Here is a 23,320-nt window from a genome sequence, read left to right on the forward strand (position 1 = left end):
TTACTTTGTATCTAATTATTAACTTGGCCTAATTATAACCTGATAGTTTTTCATCTCGTCTGGCTTTAATCAAAAATCAGATTTGTGGAATTGTTGTTTATGTGTAGATTATATGTTTATACCCATTTAATGACAAAGTTTATTAAGTCTTTTCTTGTTTTTCAGATCATACATTTCAGTCAACTTTGAGTACATGTACTGTACAGTACATGTATTTATTGAGGTTTACTATAATTTTCATTTAAAATGTCTACTTGTAATTACAAAAATGTTTTCTGTTATGCTGAATTAAAACTAAAAATATATTTTCTTTTAATCTAAAGGCAAGCCAAATAATACATAAATTTCTATTAGCTAGTTCCTTTGAAAATTCTGGTATAAGTCCAGAAATTGAAACTATAAGCTGTTTCAAGATTTAATAATTAAAAGTTTGTATTTATGATGATCTGTTTTGTTTTATTTTGCTGATTAAAAAATGAAAGTGGCTATTTATACATACAGTATATCGCACAATGATCAGGAGTTGCGTTGCTCTCTCCGCTAAGCCTATCGCGTGTTTAACAGGCAGTCCGGCAGATATTGATGCTGACACGCTCGCTACCGCTTGTGGTTGGCTAGTACTATGCGCCTCTTCGTGGCTTGTTCACTGAAATAAAAGGTTTTCTGTTAGCCTAGCTAGTGACAGTCATCTCCTGGAGGGATGGGTTGGGTTAGGGTAGGATAGAGGGTTAATATTACCTTAGGTTCCAAGATGGCAGCTCATCTAATTCCAGCAAGGAAACTGTGGGGACGCACATTCTAACCTAACCTATTCTAATAATTTGGTTGCTAATAATTATGGTAATTTGTTAGAATAGGTTAGGTTAGGTTAGAACGTGTGTCCCCACTGTTTCCTTGCTGGAATCAGAGACGAGCTGCCATCTTGAAACCTAAGGTAACATTAACCGGATAGACAAGCTGTAGTACTAGCCGACCGTGAGCAATAGTGAGCGTGTTGGCAGGTGAGGGACCTATGAGGCAGAGGAGTGCGGGGGCTTGTGAAAAGAACAAAGAGTTAATGATTGCAATGGAGAAATGGGCTAAAAATTTCCTTAAATTAGTGCAAAATCAGGGCCTCCATCTCACAATAATAATAATGCTAATGATACAGTAAAATAATAAAAGTAATTGGTTTTTTTTTTGCATAACATAAACTAAAATTTCAAATGTTTTTAATCAACATTGCCTAGTTCCAATGCATAGCATCTTTTAACCCTAGATAACTAAACTTAAATCAGTGTTACTCTGTAATTAATCATTCGACTCATAGACTACAAATTAAAAACAAGTATATTTTTATATTTCCTTTATTTATTTTAAACAAATTAGTGTATCTTAAGAGAAGTATTATAATATTTCAGTTAAAAAATAGAAAAGTGGTAAAACTTAGCATTTGCAGTCTTGGCAGATGTTAAAAGTGTGCTCTCCACAAATAGCCTTGTTGCAGTAGTTGCATATGTACTTTGTCATTCTGCATTTCTTAGATGGACAGAAAGTTCAAATTCTGTGTCTGTTTGCTGCACTTTTAGTTGTGTCTTCTGTGGATTTTCAATATTTATTTTGATGGAACACCTTAAAGTTACCGTATTGTAATGTTTTTTCAACCATGTCATTACAAGGCTGTCGGCCAATGTTAGTGCAAAGTCTCTTTGTGTGAGAGGTTTCTGCTACTGTTGTACTTTATTTGACACACAAATAACATATGCATTTATTAAGCTTAGGTTCAGAACATCATAGAATAAGCAAAGTGGCCATCTGCAAGTCTTATGAGCAGTACTCATCCCTGAACATAATTGATCCACAGTATCCACTGCTTCTTTGGTGCTGTTGTAATAATGGATTATCTCAGGCTTGTTTATCATAGGATTGATATCAGTCCAGCTGATCATGCGTGGTAGAAATAAGGTATACAACTTTATTTGATTTGGGTTTATATGAGAACAAAGTCTTCTTTCTGATTGTCATAGCAGAATATTGAACATTGAAGTATCTACTTTTCTTGTCCTTGAATTTTTCAGTTCTTGTGGAATTTCTCATTTGTTACTTTGCAATGTATCAACAATTGTAAAATTGTAAGGAGGCTGCAGCAATTCAGAGGCAATAGGAATTGGTGTGAACCAGTTATCCATAGTTATATTGTGATTTGAACATTTTAAATGGTTCTCAAAGCTGCTTTATGAAGTAGGTAGCTAGTGGTACATTTTCTTGGTTTGTACCTTTACGCAAATAAGGCATGGCATTATAAATGTACTTTGAATCTGAAACAGCTAGGATCATGATCTTGATTCCATATTTATTGGGCTTATTCAGTAAATACATACGAAATGGACAGCATTCTCGAAACCCAACAAACTGTTCATCAATTGTGACATTTGGACTTGGAACATACCACTTCTTGCAATTAAGTATAAATTTTTTCCAAAATTCTCTGAATGGTGCAAACTTGTCTGTAGTTCTTTTTGTTTGTCTAGTACTCTTGTCATCTAAATAAACAACAACTAACCCGTTATATATAAAGACCAACAACTGCCGAATTATCGGGCTAGCAAATGGCTATAGTAATATTAATAATTTAAGTTAATTTGGTACTAGAGTTAGGCGTTAGGTGCCATCTCTTGCTAAATTTAATAATTAGAATTTTAACAAGAGATGGCGCCTAACGCCTAACTCTAGTACCAAATTAACTTAAATTATTAATATTACTATAGCCATTTGCTAGCCGATAATTCGGCAGTTGTTGGACTCTTGTCATCAAATTGGCAACATCTTATCAAAAAAATTACATCTCTCAGCACTCGTACAAGCATTGAAAATGCAACCACTTTTTTTGTTGTCAAATAAAGTTCTCGTAGGCAAATGATTGCTTTTCATTGCTGCTGATTGAATAAGGAGACCCAATAATGCCTTTATTTCATCGGTTGAGGTATGAGAAATGGTCTTGGTGTCCGTTTTGTACTTACTTCTATTTATATCAATTTCTGCATTGGTGTAGTAAACCATGTCGTTGATCATTTCCTCATAAACAAACAAATGGAATAAATCTTGCAGGTTTGATATAGCTCTAACTTCATTGACAGGACCAGGTACAAAGCTAATAATATTACAAGCAGCTGTATGAGTGCAAGAACTGCATGAATTTGTGGACCATTTGTGTTTATTCTTACTATATATGAAATTTTACAGGGGTGAATTATAAGCGATGGATTGTGTCTTAAACGTGGTTGCCACCGCACAGGTAGCTGCAAGGCATCATCATCAAAGTCAATAACAAATCTTTAATTACAGTTTTGGCAAGCAATATTCAGTTCCCCATCAGAAGATAATGCAGATTTGTGCTCACTTTCATCAGTTAGGATACGAATTTCTTCACAGTTATCTTCTTGTCAGAGCCTGCTCTTCAATTGTTTTATCGTCCAATTCATTCAAAAACTGTACAATTTTCTCTTGATCTTTTCTCTTTCATAAAAATATTTAGGATAGTAATAAAATGCAGGAAAACGGCAAAAATACTCATGTTGGCCGATTATGGTATTAATGTAGGCTAGTCAGCCAAGTCAATTTGTTTCGAGGGGTTACAGGTACTAGTTGCAATGTTGGTCGCCAGGGCAGTTTAGCGGTGTGGCTAAAATCCATCGGCACATTTCGGTAGAATTGGTTCAAGTTTGGCCCTACCTTGGATGATGATCACTTCGATCTTGGCCGTGTGTCCCGCATCCTTTGTTCATCTGTGAAGATTAATGGAGACGCTGATCCTGGCGAAATATCTTACTTTATTCGTCGCATTTGTTAGATATATACAGTAGTATTATTCACTATTAAGAGGTATTTACAGTAGAGGTTAGGTTGGCATGGAACACAAAGAAAAACATCTCTCCTTGACAGTGTCCCAGAGCGAAGTCAGGTCAGCACGCCAAAGTCGCGGTGGTGCCCTCTGTCCCACAGCGGCATCACCATCTAGGACAAAGATTCACAAGTACCTTAATGCAAACTTCTGCATGTTATCACTAAACATTTGACTTTTAGATGACAATTACAGCAAATCTCAAAAAGTAACAAGTGTACAGCTGTGCTTATCACCTTCGGATAACTCATTTTACTATTTATGAAGGTACTGTGAGTGAGGTGATGTGAGTGCAATGGGAACATCTCGAATTCGCAAAACTGGCAGGGGTGGGTAGTCTATTAGATGAATGTTTAGTTATCTAGGAATGTATGTGCTGTCACTACTCAGGAATGTGAAACTTCCAAAAACCTATTATAAGTTAAACACTCAATTTTCAGAGGTCCATATTTTGGAAATACAGTATAACCTCCGAATAACAGACACTATCAAGACCAAGAAGTTTGTCTGCTATTTAGAGGTCTTTGCTATTTGGATGTAAATGCTGGTGGCCATATTGTATTTTAACCTGGTTATTATAAAGTGAAGAATATGATGGATTACGAAAACAGCAAATTTACATTAGGAATATGAAAATACCGAAAAGTGTAGATAGCATATGTAATTAAGACATATATACAGTGTATTATCTTTTCAGCTATTATCTTTTAATTGAACCTCATATAAATGTTCAGTTACAAAAGTGATTTGTTATCCACTTTAAACTATGGAAATGTTTTCGACATTCTTACATTTATATCATTCATTTAAGCGACTAATAAAAATTGATATAAGAATTTGTATGCTTTGTAGCTATTGATTAGGTGTAATTTTTCGAATGTTTTGCTTTTATGAAGTAGATGCGACTTTTTGAACAGTTTTACTTTTTCAAAAAATGATTTGTTAAAAATATATCTAAGCTTCTGGAAGAAAAAAGCCACTACAAAGCTGTTCAGATAACACAAGCCTACAAAAAAAATTTTTTTTTGGTGCCTAGGATTTTAGAACTGATTTTAGCTATATTTGGGTCGCTGAATCCAAATATGAAATCAGTTTTTCTCTATCAGCTCTACTTTTTTAGATCAGTGTTTTTTTAATGTACAGTGCTACACGAAATGTGCTGCTCTAATTCCAGTTTGTACAGTTCTAAATCACATATGCAAGGATTGATTCCTGTATATTTTCCCCTTATCTGCTACCCTTCTTCTCTCAAGAAGACAATCTTGTGTTTCATCATGAAATTAGAAAACTCTTGGAAAAAATGGGTCGTCTTGAATATTTTTCAGATGATTGGTGCCTATTTATTGACAGCTTAAAACGAAGTTTGAAATGTGTCCTTATACACAATGGGAACAAATATGGTTCAATACCAATTGCTCACTCATCGAAAATGAAAGAAGAATATAACACCATAGCTTTGGTCTTGGATAATATAAAGTATCATGAACATCAATGGGTAATTTGTGTAGATTTAAAAATGGTAAACTTTCTCCTTGGACAGCAAATTGGCTATGCCAAATATCCTTGCTTCTTGTGCCTCTGGGATAGCAGAGACAAAACACACCACTAGGTTAGAAAAGAGTGGCCTAAGAGAGAAAACATGGACATTGGAAAAAAGTCATTAACAACCCTTTAGTTGAACAAGAGAAAATCATCTTTCCTCCACTGCATATCAAGCTAGACCTAATGAAACAGTTTGTAAAGGCTCTTGATAAGAATGGATCATACTTTGCATATATAGGGAAAAAAATGCTTCAGTTGAGTACGGAAAAAATTAAAGCAGGAATATTTGACGGCCCACAAATAAGACAACTCATTAACGATCCTGCCTTCGTAAATTTGATGAATGAAGCCGAGTGAAAAGCCTGGACTTCATTTGCTGCAGTTGTCAGAAATTTTCTAGGCAAATGCAAAGCTGAAAACTATGTTGAACTGGTAAATGAGATGCTTAACAGTTTCAAATCCCTTGGGTGTAATATGAGTATTAAGATGCACTATTTACACAGTCACTTAGACCATTTTCCTGAAAATTTAGGAGACACCAGTGAAGAACAAGGTAAAAGATTTCACCACGATATTAAAACTATAGAGGACCGCTACCAAGGAAGATGGGATATGCATATGATAGCAGATTACTGCTGGAGTTTAAAAAGGGACTGCTCCAAAATACATTTACAAAAGTCGCAGAAAAGAAGCTTCCTCAATGTGTAACTATTTAGTTTTATCGATGACTTTTTCCTCTATCTTTGTATAGAATAATACTTGCAAAATATAATAATAAAAATTCCGTGTTTAGTTTTTTATTTGATCCATGGATTTGACTTAAGATATTGAAACGTGTATTTTGCTAAAATGCTATATCTTAAAAATTAGAGCTCCTAGGCAAAAACTAATGCCATATTTGAATTCAGGGCATCAAATTCATATGAAATCAGCTCAAAATACCCCGGCACAGAAATCACTGTTGACTTGTGTAATAAATGTGAGAATACTAAATAATTTCCCACACTTCACAGTGCCTGGCAAACACTTTTGTAACACAACCGTTGAACTTTCAGCACAAACTCTGTTGTAACTGTTTTAAGTTTCTTTTTCCTTACTACTGTACTGCAATTCTTGTTGAATGAGTGAATAACTCTAAAACATTCTAAGGTTTGTCTTGTTTTAATTTTAAAATTCTAAACAAAGCACCTAATTGCAAGTAAATTGATTTAAAATAATTGGAGAAAATAGTTTGCTTTGTATTATATTTCATTCTTTACAAGTTTCCTTATCAATATGAAATTTTAATTTGCTAATGAAAGTAAGTTTATTAGTGTCCCCTGTATTAAAAAGAAATTTTTGAATTTCCTCAGTATATTTTATACTGTCATTATAATTTTTCACTTTGTTTTGTTTTTTGTCATGATTTTGAACTTGTTCTTCATCTATTTCAATGAGGGTATCTTCTGAGTGAGGAAATGAAATATGGGCACAAATATCATTACTTGTCTCTTCTATGCATTACTCATTATGTGAAACTTTAGAAGTGGGCCTAGAATTTGTGCAAAAAAAGGAAGATTTTTTTTTCTTTTGTATAGAAGAAAATAATAATAATTGTTATTATAATGTTGTAAAAAGAAACATTCAAACGAGAAAAAAAAGGGAAACAAAAAATTAATATTTTAGGTCCATAAAAAGGACATGTCTGTAGAAATTTCCAAGAAAGTCAAAATACTCAGGTTAAAACAATACATGAATTTGAGTACTGAGATCGAACATCTTCGATAGGAATCAAATTGTCAGTCGGTGTTGACTGATCCTACGATCTGGGTTCTGATCTTGTTACAATTTGTAATGAGGAGGGGGACCAATTGGAGAGTGGAGGCAAGTCAGCATCGACCTATTGGAATGTTTGATCTGGGACCCAAAAGAAACTTGTAAAAACTGTCTGAAAAAAAGATGTGATGTTTTTGGTTCATAGTGTTCCTCTCACGGAATTTTTTTGGTGCTCCTATCCTTTCACACCAAAGGCTTGTGCGATGTTCCAAGATTCGTTTTCTTGTCCTGTCAAGAACCAATCCAGGTGCACCAGGTCATCGGAGGTCATTGCTGCGAGTCGTACTGTATGCCTTGGAGCCATCGTTCTCCACTTCACCTTCTCCAGAGGAACTTAAACGACCATTGGGACATTTGGACTTTTTTTATTTTTGAACGATTATTTCCCTTTGTTGGATTGGCATTACGCCTCTTTGTCAGCTTAGTTGTAAGGAATTTTTAGTATTATTAAATGGTTTGATGATGGGGAAGCTCGTCTCTGAGAGTTTTTCCTACTCCCACATGTTGGTCATGACCATGCGACAATCCTGACTAACGCAGTCAGTCGGCTAACTTCACAATTATCTATAGTAACTTAATCCATTTTATTTACATTTTCATTAATGATTTTTATAAGGTTTTCAAGTTCTGTAGTAGTTATCTCATCAACATTTTGAAACTACTACTTTGTTGATGAAGTCAGTGTGCTGAAGTTGACATATTTGAATCCAGCTTTTATGAAATGAAACATTTTTCAACATTGTTGTCTGATATGTTTTTAAGTGATTCAATTGTCCAATAAATGGCATCTAAAACAGTCACTGAACTGGCTAATTCTTCACTGCTTTTATAAGAAGAACTCCTCACTACAATATGCTGCAGAAAAGTTTCCTATAGTTAAATTTAAAGTTTAGAATAATTCCTTGATCTGAAGGTAGGCACTTCAATGATGTATTTGGAGGGAAAAACAAAATTTTAACCTTTTTTTAATTTTAAATCTTGAGAGTGCAAAGTTGGATTATCTATAAAAAGAACAATTTTTTTGTTCTGTTTTATGATTTTCTCATCAAGATTTTAGAGCCACTGCAACATAATATCATGTGTCATCCACGCATTTTTATTTGCTTCCCATTTCACTGCTAATTTACCTATATCGAGGTTTCTGAAATATCTGAGCTTTTCGTATAACTAATGGTGTTTTGAATTCTCCTAACATGTTACAGCAAAGCAAAATTATAACATGCTCTTTTGAAACTTGCTCTCCACTTCACTTTTTCCCTTCAAAATGCATTGTTTTTTGGGAGAATTTAATAGAACAGGACAGTCTCATTGGCATTGAAGATGTTTTTTGCTTCATAGTCTTTGCAAATTGTGTCAAATTTCATTAACCATTTGGAAACTTACTGTGAATCTATGAATTTGCTTTTACCACAAATTTTTTTGAAAGAAATACTATGACATGGTTTGAAATGAACTATGAAATTTTTCAAATATCAACTGGAGGCTTTAAAATTTTACATTCCCAAACATTTTGCTACTTCTTTAGCTTTTTTTTGTGAAGAAGAAGTCCTGCTTACAGAAATGTCTACAGAATGCAACAAAACCACTCAAATATTGCGAAATCAACTGCACAATTATTAGTTTTTCTAAACTTAACACGTTTGCATTTTAATTAAGTTTGTTATCCCTAATCTACGAATGTTCTCTTTGTTTTTCAATAAGTCACTTGCATTTTACTTGTGCTCTTCAAGATTATGTACACTTAGTTTCTCTCTCTCTCTCTCTCTCTCTCTCTCTGCAATTTCCATAACTTCAATTTTTTTTAACGTCAATCTTCTTCTCTTTGATTCCATTCTTGAACAGAACAGTATATGAGTTAAAAGTTCCAACACTATGAGAATAGATAATTAAGAATACCTGTTGGTCTGTTAGACACAAATTTATACTGCACCAGAAACAAGAAACATCTCTTAACTGCAATAAAACATTTATTCCACTAAGGAAATAAGTGTAACATTTAGCTTACAGTTCAGTGTATTTACACTTGTTTCACATACAAATATGCTTACAGTATGTAAATTGTTGGTTGCAAATGGACATTACTCTATAGCAGCAGTCTGCAACCTTTGACCTCACAGACCACTAAACTCGCAATTTTGAATCCCACAGATCACTATCATGAATTTTTTTAAATGATACAAAATCTGTAGAATAATAATCATGAAAGTTCAATTTTACTATATTAATATGAAACTCGCATGTTTAATTATAACAAATTAATGCCAATCTAAAGTTTGTTACTGCTTGTTTGAAATAAGTTTATGGATTTTCAGCGCTTTTCCACAAAGGATGACAATTGCTTTCACAATATCGTTTATTGTTCATTACTTATTGATAACAGTCACTTTGTATTTGGTTTTAGATTCAAATAAAAAAACCCCAATGAATGAAAAAATCAACTAAGTATTTTGCATTTCTTTCGTAATAGTTTGTGTAACCTTTTATTGATCAATGTCCAAATTTCTCCATGGACCACCCATATTTTCTCACAGACCATCAATGGTCCATGGACCACTTGTTGCCGACTGCTGCTCTATAGCACATAAGGATAGCGGTAGAGAAAATAGAGGGTAAACAGGAAAAGTTTATGGTTTCTTGGTAACATAAGGTTAATTCTAACAATAACACAGATGTTTAAATGGTTTTCACAACTTAACTAGATTAGTCTTCTCTAACACATTAAAAGTACAGTAGAGAGTCGAAAATCGGAATCGATTGGGGTTGTTCAGATTAGTGATTTGTTCCGATTACCGATTATGTACGAAAAAATACATTAACCTGTCCGATGTTCAAATTTTTCTCCGTTGCGTGTCGCTTCGTGTTGAATTTTTGTCGATTTTAAGCCTAACGAAAATTTTTATAATAATAATCGAGGCTATCGTATCGTTAAAAATTATTTCTTCATTTTGTACAAACAAAATAAATATATTGAAGAATATAAAAACATAAAAATTATACTTTAGAAGTAAATCTAGTATCAAAAAAACGTTCAATTCAGCACGACACAGTCCGACTGAAAATCGTTCCGATTACCAGCGATTCCGATTACCGGGGTTCCGATTAATGACTCTCTACTGTATTATTTAGCTTCTTACAACCTGCCCTCCTCCCCTATTCCTATTTTCAGACAGTATTTATTTGACACCAATGGTTACAATTTGTCTTCTGAAAAAGTATTTGAACCAATTATTTGTCTTCATTTTAAAATATTTTGTATGTAATTAACTGTATCAAAACATTGAAGGTGGGATATTATGTTTTCGTAAGGTGGGTTATGGACAAAAGCATCCATTATTTAGAGTAAATATTATAGATATCCTATTTGATGGGTCTAGGATTGTAAAAATGCTCATTAAATAGAATGTCCATTATTGGGGAATGTCTGTTAAATTAATGGAGGTTTCACTGTATTTGAGAAGTGGGTCCTATTATTTGGACAAGCAGCTGTTTATGTTTAAAGCTATGTACTCACCAAGTTTCCTTTAAATTGGAGACACGAACATCTGGCTCTATACTTATAACAGCTTAACATGTTATTTTTGCTTTCCAGATGCCAAACTGATAAGGCTACCAGCACTTGCATTAATTAGTAAACAAAACTGGTTGCAATAAATAATTTGAAGTGATAAAAAAAAATTAAAACTGGCAAAATGGTTAGTGATATTTTTAAATTTTCTAGAGTGTTCCCTGATTAAATGTATTAGACTTCAAACAAAATGAAGAGGAGACAGTATTTGTTGTTTAAGTGCTGAGTAGTATATCAAAGTTGTTAAACAAAACAAAGCTAAAAGAAATCCACAATCAATTCCATTTTCTGTTGAAGATTGAGAAAGTAGAAAATACTATTTGGTGTTAAAAGAGTAAAAGGAGGACCCAAATTTGGCACAAAGTATTCCAACTTTGCATCACTCCATATATTTCCCAATATAAAAATTAGTATGTGTTTGCATGGATCACATCCATTTAAAGGGGTAGACTTTAATATTTTGTACTCAGAAAATAGAGGTAAACTTTAACCCCTATTTTTTGAGTACAGTAGAATGGTTGCTAAAACCAGATGTTTGAATTGCTTTACAATTGGAAGTCAAACCTGTCTTTGCTTACTAGAAGAAAATCTATTCTACTCAAAATGAAGCATTCATTACAGTACCATTTTTTATTTTTATGTTGAAAAAATGTAAAAAGCAACCATTATTGAAATGTGTTTATTTCTTGGATGTTGTGAAGGTAATCTGCAGTTTTGTTAACAAATTCTGTTAAAATTGTTGTTTGCTTTATAGTGTGAAAATTAACATTGTAACAATGACATTTTGTCAGAGATATGGCAAAATTTGCTCTAATGCAAGAATATGCTTTATCCATGTTTGCTGTAAGGCAAGTTAACCATATAAGTTTTGAACTGTTTGATGCTTTTTAAAAAAAAAACTAAACATTGCCATATATATCAGCTAGTGATATATAAAGCATAAATGTAATTTATAAGCAAGTATCTTAAATTGGAAGTAAATTTTGTCTTAGTGTATTCTATATATAGATGATCATTAAATTAAAATTTAATAAATCTAAATAATAATCTTAAATTCTAAAATGACCAATGAATCAATAAATGTTGATAATTTCTTAATCAAGTGATAATCTATTTTGTGTATAATAAGTCTGGTATTACAGTGGACGTTGATGACCATTAATGAAACTAAGAGGATCAAGACAAATGTTTTATATACTTAACTTTTTATAAACTAAAAATATAGAAAATGATATGTTCTTTGTAAGATTTTATTTAATGAAACTTATCTCTCATGCTATTTTGTTAATTGTTACAAAATATATTTCTAGGCTTTATCTGGTATCATCATGGAAGAAGATGTAAGAATAGTTGCATTATTAATTCGAAATCAGATAGCTTCACTAGTAAGAGAAAGACAACAACATTTTCATAATCAGCAATTACAGATTCAACAAATTCAGCATATACAACATAATCAAGAACAGTTAAGTTCTCAGCAAGAATCTGTTTCTGTACAGCAGCAAATTTCTAATGTTCCATCTCTTTCACAAAATGTGCATTCTTTTTCACAAACTGTTCATACAGTACAGTCATTACCCCCAATTATTCAGTCAGTTCCACCTATATCTCAGTCTATACAAGCTGTACAGAATATGCATATTTCCCAGCCAATACAAAATGTTTCATCCCAAATATTGCCTACTATGCAGAATTCTTCTCATTCTGTTATTCAACAGGGACAAAATATCACATCTGTTTCAACACAAATTACACAGCCCTTGCAGTCTCTCAATCATCAGAATAATGAAATGACATCACTTTCACAGAAGGCATTGACTCAGGTTTCATCTGTTTCACAGCAAATTCCAAATTTTCAAACTGGTGCACAAGTTATAGTTTCACAGCAAACAAATCAACAAACTTCAAAATCAAATCAGTTTGTGAATCCCATTATACAACAATCACAGCAGATGCCACAACCAGTTAATACTTCTTCACAAATAGTTCAAGATTTAAATTCTCAGATTCAAACATCACAACCTTTAGTTAAAACTTCTGTTTCTCAATCAGTTCCTCCATGTCAAATTTTACATAGTAAATCAAATACACAAATATCTTCAAATGTACAACAAATATCTTCACAAGCTAATTCTAATCAGTTATCTCAAATATCATCTTCTGAAACAAATCCACAGTCAGTCTCTCAATCTTCAACTTTGCCACAGTCTATTATTCAATCTATGCATTCTCATATTCAACCAGTTCAAATTTCAACAAGCTGTGGAGCAGTACCTCAAATATTCCAATCATCTCAATCTGTAGCACAACAAATGCCATCTATTCAGCAAAGATTTCAAGGTATATCTCAACAATTACAGAATCAACCTTTAACACATCAGTTACAGCAATCTCAACATGTTTTTCAACAAAACCAGAATATTTCTCAACAAAACCAGAACATTTCACAACATTTGAAACAGGCTCAGAATGTTATTCAGCATAGTTCTTCTCAACAAATTCCTCAATCTCTTTCACAACAATTACAAGTGTCAACTGTTTCTCAACAGTTACATCAGGATCAATCATTTCCTCAACATCAACAACAAGATCAGTCCATTTCACAACACTTACATCCAGGATCATCTGCTTCCCAACAGTCTTCACAGGAACAGTCTGTACTTCATTTTCCAAGTCAGTCGGTCTCTCAGAAATTGCAAGATCAATCTACAAGTCACCATGTACAGCAAAGTTCAAATCTCTCACAAGGACAAGCCTTGTCTCAACAATTGCAACATGAGCAATCTTTTCTACAGCAAAACCCACAAGAACAATCTGTAACACTTATACAGCAGTTAGAACAGCCTGTTTCTCAACACCAATTACTTCAAGATCATACTTCATCTCATCATTTACAGCAAGGTCAATCTCTTCCACATGATTTGAATCAAGAGCAATCAACAATTTGCCAACAATTCACACAAGGTCAGTCTGCACCTAATCAAATATTTGGACAGTCTCTTAAGCAAAAACAAAGTCAAAATACCCAACAGTTGCAGGATGGACAATGTATGTCACAGCAATTTCATCATGACCAAGGTACTATTCAACATCAGTTACCACAAGGACAGTCTTTAACTCTTCAAGTGCATCAAGGACATGTTTCACAGCAGTTATCTGAAAATCAGTCTCTTTCTCAGCATTTACTCCAAGGACAGTCATCTCAGGTATTTGGACAATCAGTTTCACAACAGTTACAAGGACAATCTGGTTCACAGCAACAATCACAGGGACAACCTCCTTCTCAACAGCAACTGTCACAAGGACAGCTTCTCTCTCAACAACATTTACTTCAAGGGCAAGTGATTTCTCAGCAACAATTGCCACAAGAGCAAATTCTCTCTCATCAACAATTATTGCAAGGACAATCTCTTTCTCAACAGCAACTGCTGCAAGGACAACAGCCTTTCTCTCAACAGCAATTGCCACAAGGGCCGCAAACTTTCTCCCAACAGCAACTATTGCAAGGGCAACAAAATCTCTCTCAACAGCAGTTTCAAGGGCAACAGAATCTCTCTCAACAGCAGTTGCAAGGACAACAAAATCTTTCTCAACAGCAGTTGCAAGGGCAACAGAATCTCTCTCAACAGCAGTTGCAAGGGCAACAAAATCTCTCTCAACAGCAGTTTCAAGGGCAACAAAATCTTTCTCAACAGCAGTTGCAAGGGCAACAGAATTTCCCTCAACAGCAGTTTCAAGGGCAACAAAATCTCTCTCAACAGCAGTTTCAAGGGCAACAAAATCTTTCTCAACAGCAGTTGCAAGGACAACAGAATTGCCCTCAACAGCAGTTTCAAGGGCAACAAAATCTTTCTCAACAGCAGTTGCAAGGACAACAAAATCTTTCTCAACAGCAGTTGCAAGGACAACAGAATCTCTCTCAACAGCAGTTGCAAGGACAACCTCTTTCTCAATTGGTACAAGGACAGACATCACATCATTCACAGCAGGATATATTTTTTTCACAACAATTGCAGCAAGGCCAATTTATTCCACTGCAATTGCAAAACCAAACAGTATTACAACATAATCAATCTATCCCATATCAGTCACATCAGATCCAATCAACACCACAGCATTTACATCAGTCTGTTTCACAACAACCTCAATCTACATCTCAAACACAACATTCTAATCTTCAACAAACTAAACATTCAGACTCAGTTTTGCAACAGTTTCAAGATCAATCTGTTTTACAACAATTGCAGCAAGACCAATCTGTTATGCATCAGTTGCAGAATACACAACCTACTTCACAAGTATCTTGTCATTCTATTCCACATACACAGTATTCTCAGAATCCACAACAAATACATCAAATTTCTCAACAGTTTCAACAAAATCAGCCAGTTGTGTCCCAGTTCTATAATCCTCAGCTTCCCGTATCACATTCAGTTCAAGAGCAGAGTTTTGCACAAAGCCTTCAGACACAGTTACAGTCCTCACATTCTGCTATTCAACAAGGACGGAATTCTCATTCTCTTCAAATGGCATCTTCAATGTATCAACAGGATCAGGCATCTGTTTCTCAGCAAATTCCTTCTCATTCACTATCACAATTGCAAACATCTCATTTTCTTCCTCCTTCAGTTCAAACAACACATTCCATTTCACAGCACTTGCAGGCATCACAAAATATGACACAAAATCAATCAATTTCAAATCAAAGTCATGTTGTTCAGCCTGCTCCAGATGAAGCAGTTATGTCAAATCCAATATCTCAGCACATTCCAGTTATGCAAGTTGTATCTCAACAAGCATTGACACAACAGATTCAGAGTACACAATTTATTCATCATGTCCCTCAGGAACAATCTCAACAGATTCCAGCAGAATTAAGCAAATTGAATGAAAAATTGACTTCTCAAGCTTTAATCCATGGTGAAGATCCATATAATCAAATAGGTAAGTTAAAGAAATAATTAGTAATGTCGTGATAATTTTTAAAATGAATGAATGCCAAAATATGCAAATTATTTGTTGCTGATTATTGAGGTCCATTCTCTGATGCAGTTGTATAGCTGTAGTTTTTAAAAGATTTTTTTTAAATTTGAAAAAAATGTAGTATTTAGTTTTGTAAGATCAGTTAATATAATGGGAAATGTTCTCAACTGGTTCAAGGAAATTGTCTATTTAATCCCTTTCTCTTACTCTAGTTTTACTCTAGACATTTGTGAAATACTTAAATGTTTAAATTATAGATGATGACTTTGCCAACTTTTATTTGTTGTTAATTTCAATAATAATTAATTTCTATTTGTTGTTAATTTAATTTTATAAATAAGAATGCTGCTGTGAAATATAAAAACTTTTCTAGAAAATATTTATATAAAGAAGTACAGTTAGATTTTTGAAATTATTTTATTTTGAAGCTGAATGATTGTCAGATTAGATCGAACTATATTAGCACAATCTAATCTTGCAATTGTTTAGCATTAATATGACTGTCAGGCTTACAGATGTTTATATTTGTTTATATTAGTTTATTTGAAGAATATTTTTTCAAAAAAAAATGCAAAAATCTGTTGTTAATAGACAATTATGTATAAAACCAAGCTCAATATTTATTTGTTAATAATTAAATATGACAAAAATCTTGTTGGGCTCTAATATAGCTAATTTATTATTAAGATACTAAGTAATTTAGAGATAGGCAATTAAACTGCCATTTTGTGTTAAATTAAAACATTAGAAGTAAATTTAGAATATTCTAGAAGAAAGATTGGCTCAGAGTGGAATCTAAATCGTTGTTTTCTAATGATTAAATCTAATGCAAGGTGGTGGCTTAACTGCCTAACCTTTAGTCTAAATTACTTAGTATCTTAATAATTAACCATATTCTAGCCTGACAGGAATCTGGCTGTATTATTTGGTTAATATACAATTTGTTTATATCATTAAATGAAAAAGAAATGAAATAATCTACATATTTTAATTTGAGAAAAAAGTAAATTGTTTTAAAATTTTATGTACTAATGATGATATTTGCAAATAATTAGTTATATACATATATATTTTAAATACAAATTTTGTTGTAAGAGGCATCTTAACACATTCATGGCGTCAGTAGATAAACGTTTAGGCAGCTGCTGGGCGTTACGAGTCATGGGTGACTCGTAGTCTATTTTAAAACAGGGCGGCACAAGTCACCCATGCTTCGTACTATTAAATTAATATATCTTATTGCATATAATAAGATAATATCGATATATCAAGTATGATATTTGTAGAATAATGTTATAAAAACATATGCGCTGCCCCACGGAAAAACAAGCAATTATGTCTGTCTCCCTAACTAGACATGTCCATACGAGTCACATGTGCCTTGTAACGCCGTGAACGTGTTAAAATAACTGACACAATGTATTTCTTAGTCTAATTTAAATAAGGAAACTTGGCTTTTCCAAAATCTTTATTTTACTGGAAGAATCAGTAATTGTTCATACTTAATTAGCTAATGCTGGTGCTTTAGTTCACGATGGAAGCTGCACACATTGGGCCAGAAAAAAGTGTCTTTTGGGATATGATACTTAGATATGAATGGAAGAAGTCAACTATATATTTTTCCAACTAGAGATCTTGGCATTCAGAGACTCTTCACAGAAAAATGATTTTTCACTGTTTCATTTTCATCAACTGTTTGTTAGATTAGGACTTTTTTTGCTGGCTTTGTCACTTCAATTCTCATTGCATGGTAAAATTTCTTTTTGGGAATTTGAAATTAATTCAAATGTACTGTACATCTTGTCAATGATAAAGACTATGATTCAAGGTGTTATAGATTTTCCCAAACACAGTATTAGCCCTTTTCACCTGTTCTTCCTTTAGTTTGGGATTGTCTTTTTCTATGTATTCAAGCCTAATATGTGCACTTTAATTCTACTAATGGTGATTTTGGTCATCTTCAACTGTTGGGCATTGAAGATTTTTCTTAGTCCTTCTGGACTTTGGCAACAATTTTGGAGTTAGACTGTTTTGGGGTTCTGTTTTTGGGAGGGAAATAAATTTTTACCCTCATGTTCATACCTTTGAATGGTGTTGTAAATGATGCTCATACAAAATCTTTCTTAATAAAGTGATAACCTTTCTGAAAGTTATCTATATGCTGGTGATAATGGCAAACTTGAGTTGGCAAATATCCTTAATTCCTTTCTGTAGACATGTTGAATGAAAATGAAACAGTTGCTTGTGTTTAGAACTATAGAAGAGTTGTGTGTCATGCATATGTCACATCATTAACATTTGAATGCATGTGGAAGTATGTGAAATCAAATGTTTCAACTTGTTTCAGTTATTATGAGAAGCTCCTTATTTTCATCATGTGTAGATGTGTAGTCAACATGTATTTGTTGTTGATGATTTTCTTCTTTGAAACAGGAAGAAAAAATATCATTACAAATGATTATTGGGAAACAAAAAAGAGGAAATGTATTGTTTGTTATTAGTGATGCTATCGAGGCCATGGAGTTGGTAAATCAAGCTCTTAATTTTGATTTCAATTCATAGAATTTCAGAAGGTCTGACTCTGTCTTTAAATAATAATTTAAAATATACTTTGATTATATTAACTCAGAATGGCATTTCATCAAGTGAATCATCAGGCATTTCTATTGAAAGTGGAAGTACTTATCTTTTAGGGGAATCATAATAAAATTACATCTTGCATTACAGGAAGCTTCTATAATTAAAGATGGGAATTAACACTCCTACTAAGAACTTATAAAGTACATAATAAAAAACAAACAAGAGTTGGAGTCACTCCATTTTTACCAACTTTGACTCTTCTAGCAGCAAATTTGCTTTTGACTCCATAGCCTTAGATACTATCATGTAAAATGATAGAGCAATCTTCTGATGGTTAAGAAATAATTAATGGTTTAAAGTTTACTTCTAAAGAAAAAATGTTCAAATGGTAAGATTTTTGGTAAATCTGAAATAGGCCAGGAAAGAATTTGTATACATGTATTGCAATATTGAGAAAAATAAGGTACAATTTCATTTAAGTATACAAAGAAAATTTTAAAAAAATAGGTTAAATTAAATAATAAAAATTTAGGCAATGGTATGTATAGTACAGTACATCAAATCAGTTTAAATAGCAGTTAAAATATTTGGAATTGATTTACTGTATGTGTTGAATTAGCCGTAAACAACATTGAACAATCTCAAGTTCAGTTTAAACTTTTGATTTAGTTCTGTTGTGTTAGTGGTTTCATTTCATTATTTTAGATTATCCAGTGATTACAAATATAAACTTCTATAAACCTGATTTTTAGATTAAAGCCAAACAATTGCTGGATTACTCAGGCTATATTAATGCTACTAATTACTAATTAAAATATGAAGTAATTTGACCTAGAGGTAGGTGTTAGGTGCCATCTCTTGATAACTTTAATAAGTATAATATAGCCCAATATAATCTGGCAATTGTTTGGCTTTAACCATTGTTTTATATGCCTTGTTTTATTAGTTCAAATTACTGAATTTTAATGTGGGTATTGTGAGATTATTTTGATGTGTGCCTTAAATATTACATTTTAACTACTAAATTTTTATAGTATAAAATAATAGAAGAATTTAACAAATTTAATTTTGTGTTTAATAATCTAGAACTGAGCAAAAGTATTTCAGTTTTAAACACTAAATACCAAAGTTTAAAGGTAAGCACACACTTGAGCAGGTGGACAATGTGGATTTGGAGTGGATGGAGTAGGCATAATTACATCAGTTTGGCACAATTACATCAGGCATAATCACATCAATTTGACCAAGTATGTGTACATACTTGGTCAAATTGTAGTGGTGCTCAAGTGGAATTTAGAGAGTTAAAGTATTTAGACAAGGCATTTTTCAGTTTGAGAAATTTCTCTGAAGAATTAGTGGTATTGAGCTGCTTATTAGCAGAAGAGGATGCTGTAAATTGTGCAGTTCTTAGTTTTGCAGTAGAGAAATTAGTCTGCTATAGAAAGGGTAATATGCACATATACATGAATGTGCTCCCCTTAAAAAAGAAAAGCAATTTCTCATAATGAGTGGTGCTGAGATGTTTTTTTTTCTAGCTCGGTACCAAGATTCAAGGTAGATGGGAAGAAATCTTGCCGCCTTATGAATTCAAGATAATTCTTTCGTGCAATTTGCAATGTTTGTTTTCCTTCCTATCTTGCATGTGCATGTCTGTAACTTATAATGAGAGCAGCTTGTTTTCTTTGTCCTCTCCATCCTCCCCAGCTGCTTTTCCTAGTATGTACTTACCTTAATATTTGTAAAATCAAATACTAAATACTAGAACTTGAAATATTTGAAAATATTAAGTAATAAAAATATTGTATTTTAAAATTCAAGTACTAAATATTTGTAATTTAGAAATATTCTAAAATACTTCACAACTACTGGAAATATTTTGAAATTATTTGGAATACATAAAGATATTTATTTTGCTAAAATATGTTTGGGATATTTAAAAGTTCTTGAAAGGCTTCAAATTATTTATTTGAAGTTTTTAAAAATTATTTAAATTATTAAAATTCAAAAAGTGTACATTGAAGAAAATTCAATGTACACTTTTTGAATTGATGACACATGATTTATTAATGCATTTTAAAAAATAATCTAATTGTAGTGAAATGTCATAGTCAAATACCTTTTGAGTGAATATGCAAATGATAAAAAATTAAAATCCATTGAATGAATGGCCTGAGCTACTGCACATTGGAAATGTGCATTATGATGGTGTATATAAAGAGTGATTCTTTCTTTTAGGATCAAACTTTCAGTGGTGTTTGATTGCACTTATCATTATTGATTGTAAACAATGTCTCACTCTCAAATTTTTGCCCATTACAATCATATGATGGTGTTTGAAAAGGGATGCGTCATTGAACTGAAAGAAAATGGGTGGACATATCACTCAGTATTTGGATTGGAACAATGCAATGATTATATGATGCTGGCATGAATGGGTCTTGAATGGTATAAAGTCCAGCAAAAAGCAGGCAATGGATGGTCTAGGGCTGAGATGGCAAACCTTTTTGAGTTTGCGTGCCATATAGCAAGCATGCTTATCTTTAAAAACCTTTGTGCGTGCCAAAATTTTAGACTTCGAATAACAATATTCAAAGAAATTAAATTAATATGCTTTAATTAGATAGAATAAATGTAAAGAAGATGATTAGAAAAGGATGATTGAGTGATAAACTGAAAGGATGATTGAAAAAGAAAAGTGATAAATTGAAATCGCATGTTACATTACATGTCAGATGATTTTTTCCTGACGTGCCACAGGTTCACCACCCTTGGCTTAGGGTGATGACAGAATTGTAAGATAAAGTGATTGTTTGGGCAGGTGTAACAGCAAAGTGAGGTGACTGAACAAATAAGATTGAACCCAAGCATCTAACTTGGGTTTGATCTTATTCTTTCAGACACCTCAATGACTGCTGGGTGCCCAAATGACTATGATTAAGTTACAGTCTCTTTGTACTCTGTAGTGCCATTTGGCAGAGCAGGGACAATATTATATGAAGTGTAACCTCATCAGAGTCATTGCTATTGACTATCCAGTGTGACCAATGCTGAAGTGATCACCAGGATCATTGCTAGACAACTATATGAGCAGAATCTATGCTCATGACATCTGGCTACCACTGACCTACAGGCATCATCAAGAGCAATTTCTGTTGTCCTGGGTTAGATCAATGTAGAATCATTCTGTTGGGGATGAATTGTCTTCAGTGATGAATCCCATTTGAACTGAGCCCTGACAATCATTATAGATGTTTGTGAAGACATTTTTGAATCACCATAATTTACTTTTACCATTGAACACCACATAGTGTGACAACATGGACTTATGGTCTGGGGTGCTATTTCATTCGATAATGAACTTCCTTGGTTGTAGTCTATGGCATCCTCACAGCATAGTGATGTGTTGACGACACTCTGCAACTTGTAGTAATACCGTTCCTTCTGCATTACTGTTTCTGCAGCTTATGTTCCAACAAGATACCGCATAGTTCTGTAATGTTTCAGGAAGTTTTTGGAATTTATACTCCCAGAAGAGTTATAGAACAAAGGATGGGTTCCATATTTAAAACAATAGAATGTTCTTTGTTGATCTGAGGCAGATATAAATTGAGTAGAAAATGTTTATTATCAGATAACCAATCCTTAGCTGGAAAAGTGTTCTGATTATGGTGTTGGAAATGGAATTCTGAACAAATAGGTATATGGTCAGATGTAAAGCTTCAGTAGGATAAGTGCATATGTAAGGATAAGGAAGAAACTTTACTGTTTTTACTTGACTTGGCATTAAATTTATTTACTTGATGAATTAAATACATGCAAATACATTTGACATTCAAAATACCATCCTCAAGTAAAGAAAGAATATACAATAGGTAATCTGGTAATGAACATAATCCATTCCAAGACCATGTTTACTATCTGAATTGTTTGTTAACCGATTATCGATTTACCATTGATTTTTGTGGGAATTTGATTAATTCGTTATGGAGACCCCCAAGAAATAAATAAAAAATTATATACATAATTACTACATTCATTTAAATGTAATAACAAACTAAAAGTAATCTCCCCATTTTTTCATGGATGGCACATCTTTGTTTCTCAGATGCGATTTTTGTTACTCCTTTATCTGTTTGAGTCTTTTCGATTATATTTTTTTTTATCTAAGATTGTATCTACTGTAGACCTGTTGGAGTCATTTGCCTTCAATATCAGACATCATCTGCCCACTCTCTACCTTGGCTGTAATGTCTTGCTTAGTTTCTATAGTGAACACAATTCTTGACTCCACTCTTTTTAAGCCCCATAATATTATCAGTTTTTTAAATAAAAAGTTCAGAAAAGCACTTACAAAAATTCAGAGAACAGAAATTAACGTGCAAAAAAGATTATATATAAAACTAAAAGTATCATTCCATAAACTATTCATAGATGCCATTAAAATATAGTTTTATAAATCTTAAATGTAGCGTCACTTCTTCTTGTGTTTGTTGTTCGAAAATAAAAATCTTTTGTGAAAGTGTTTGTTGTCCAATTTGTTTGCAGTCCAAACTGTTCATTAACCGATCACCCACTGTATAGAATTCAAATTCTATTTATTCTTTCTTATACTATATTTGGCATCATGTATGAGTACATAAATTTTTTGTAAGTGCATTTATTGGAATCAAAATAAAAGATCAAATTGAGGAAAGACTGTGTGTTGTTTTAATTTAAAAAGTAAAATTTTAGGATCTAAATTGGAGTAAGACAGTAATTAAGTAAAATATCTTCAAAGAATGACTTGAAAATGAAGACCTTTGTGAATTTTTAAAGAAGTTAAATAATGTTTAAGATGAATAAAGAGGCAAACTCATTTAGGATGTGGTACGTAAACTTTAATAATAATAATAGATAATTTTGGAAATTTTACTGTTAAGACTGCATTCATATGTTCATGTATTTTAAAAACTGTG

At 32.7% G+C, this 23,320-nt stretch overlaps 1 protein-coding gene across 3 annotated transcripts in view; it reads left to right on the forward strand.

Annotated features, from left to right (window-relative positions):
- Window positions 1-23,320, forward strand: part of LOC136975639 (uncharacterized) — a 247,966-nt gene that overhangs the window by 44,700 nt on the left and 179,946 nt on the right. For all 3 annotated transcript variants that reach the window (XM_067270713.1, XM_067270715.1, XM_067270714.1), the window contains exon 8: window positions 12,113-15,746. In XM_067270713.1, coding sequence (XP_067126814.1) covers window positions 12,113-15,746 — 3,634 coding nt within the window. The remainder of the gene's footprint in view (window positions 1-12,112; window positions 15,747-23,320) is intronic.

Source organism: Centruroides vittatus, unplaced genomic scaffold, assembly GCF_030686945.1.
Source record: "Centruroides vittatus isolate TY-2023 unplaced genomic scaffold, ASM3068694v2 contig_377, whole genome shotgun sequence".
In the NCBI taxonomy this organism is placed as follows: Eukaryota; Metazoa; Arthropoda; class Arachnida; order Scorpiones; family Buthidae; genus Centruroides; species Centruroides vittatus.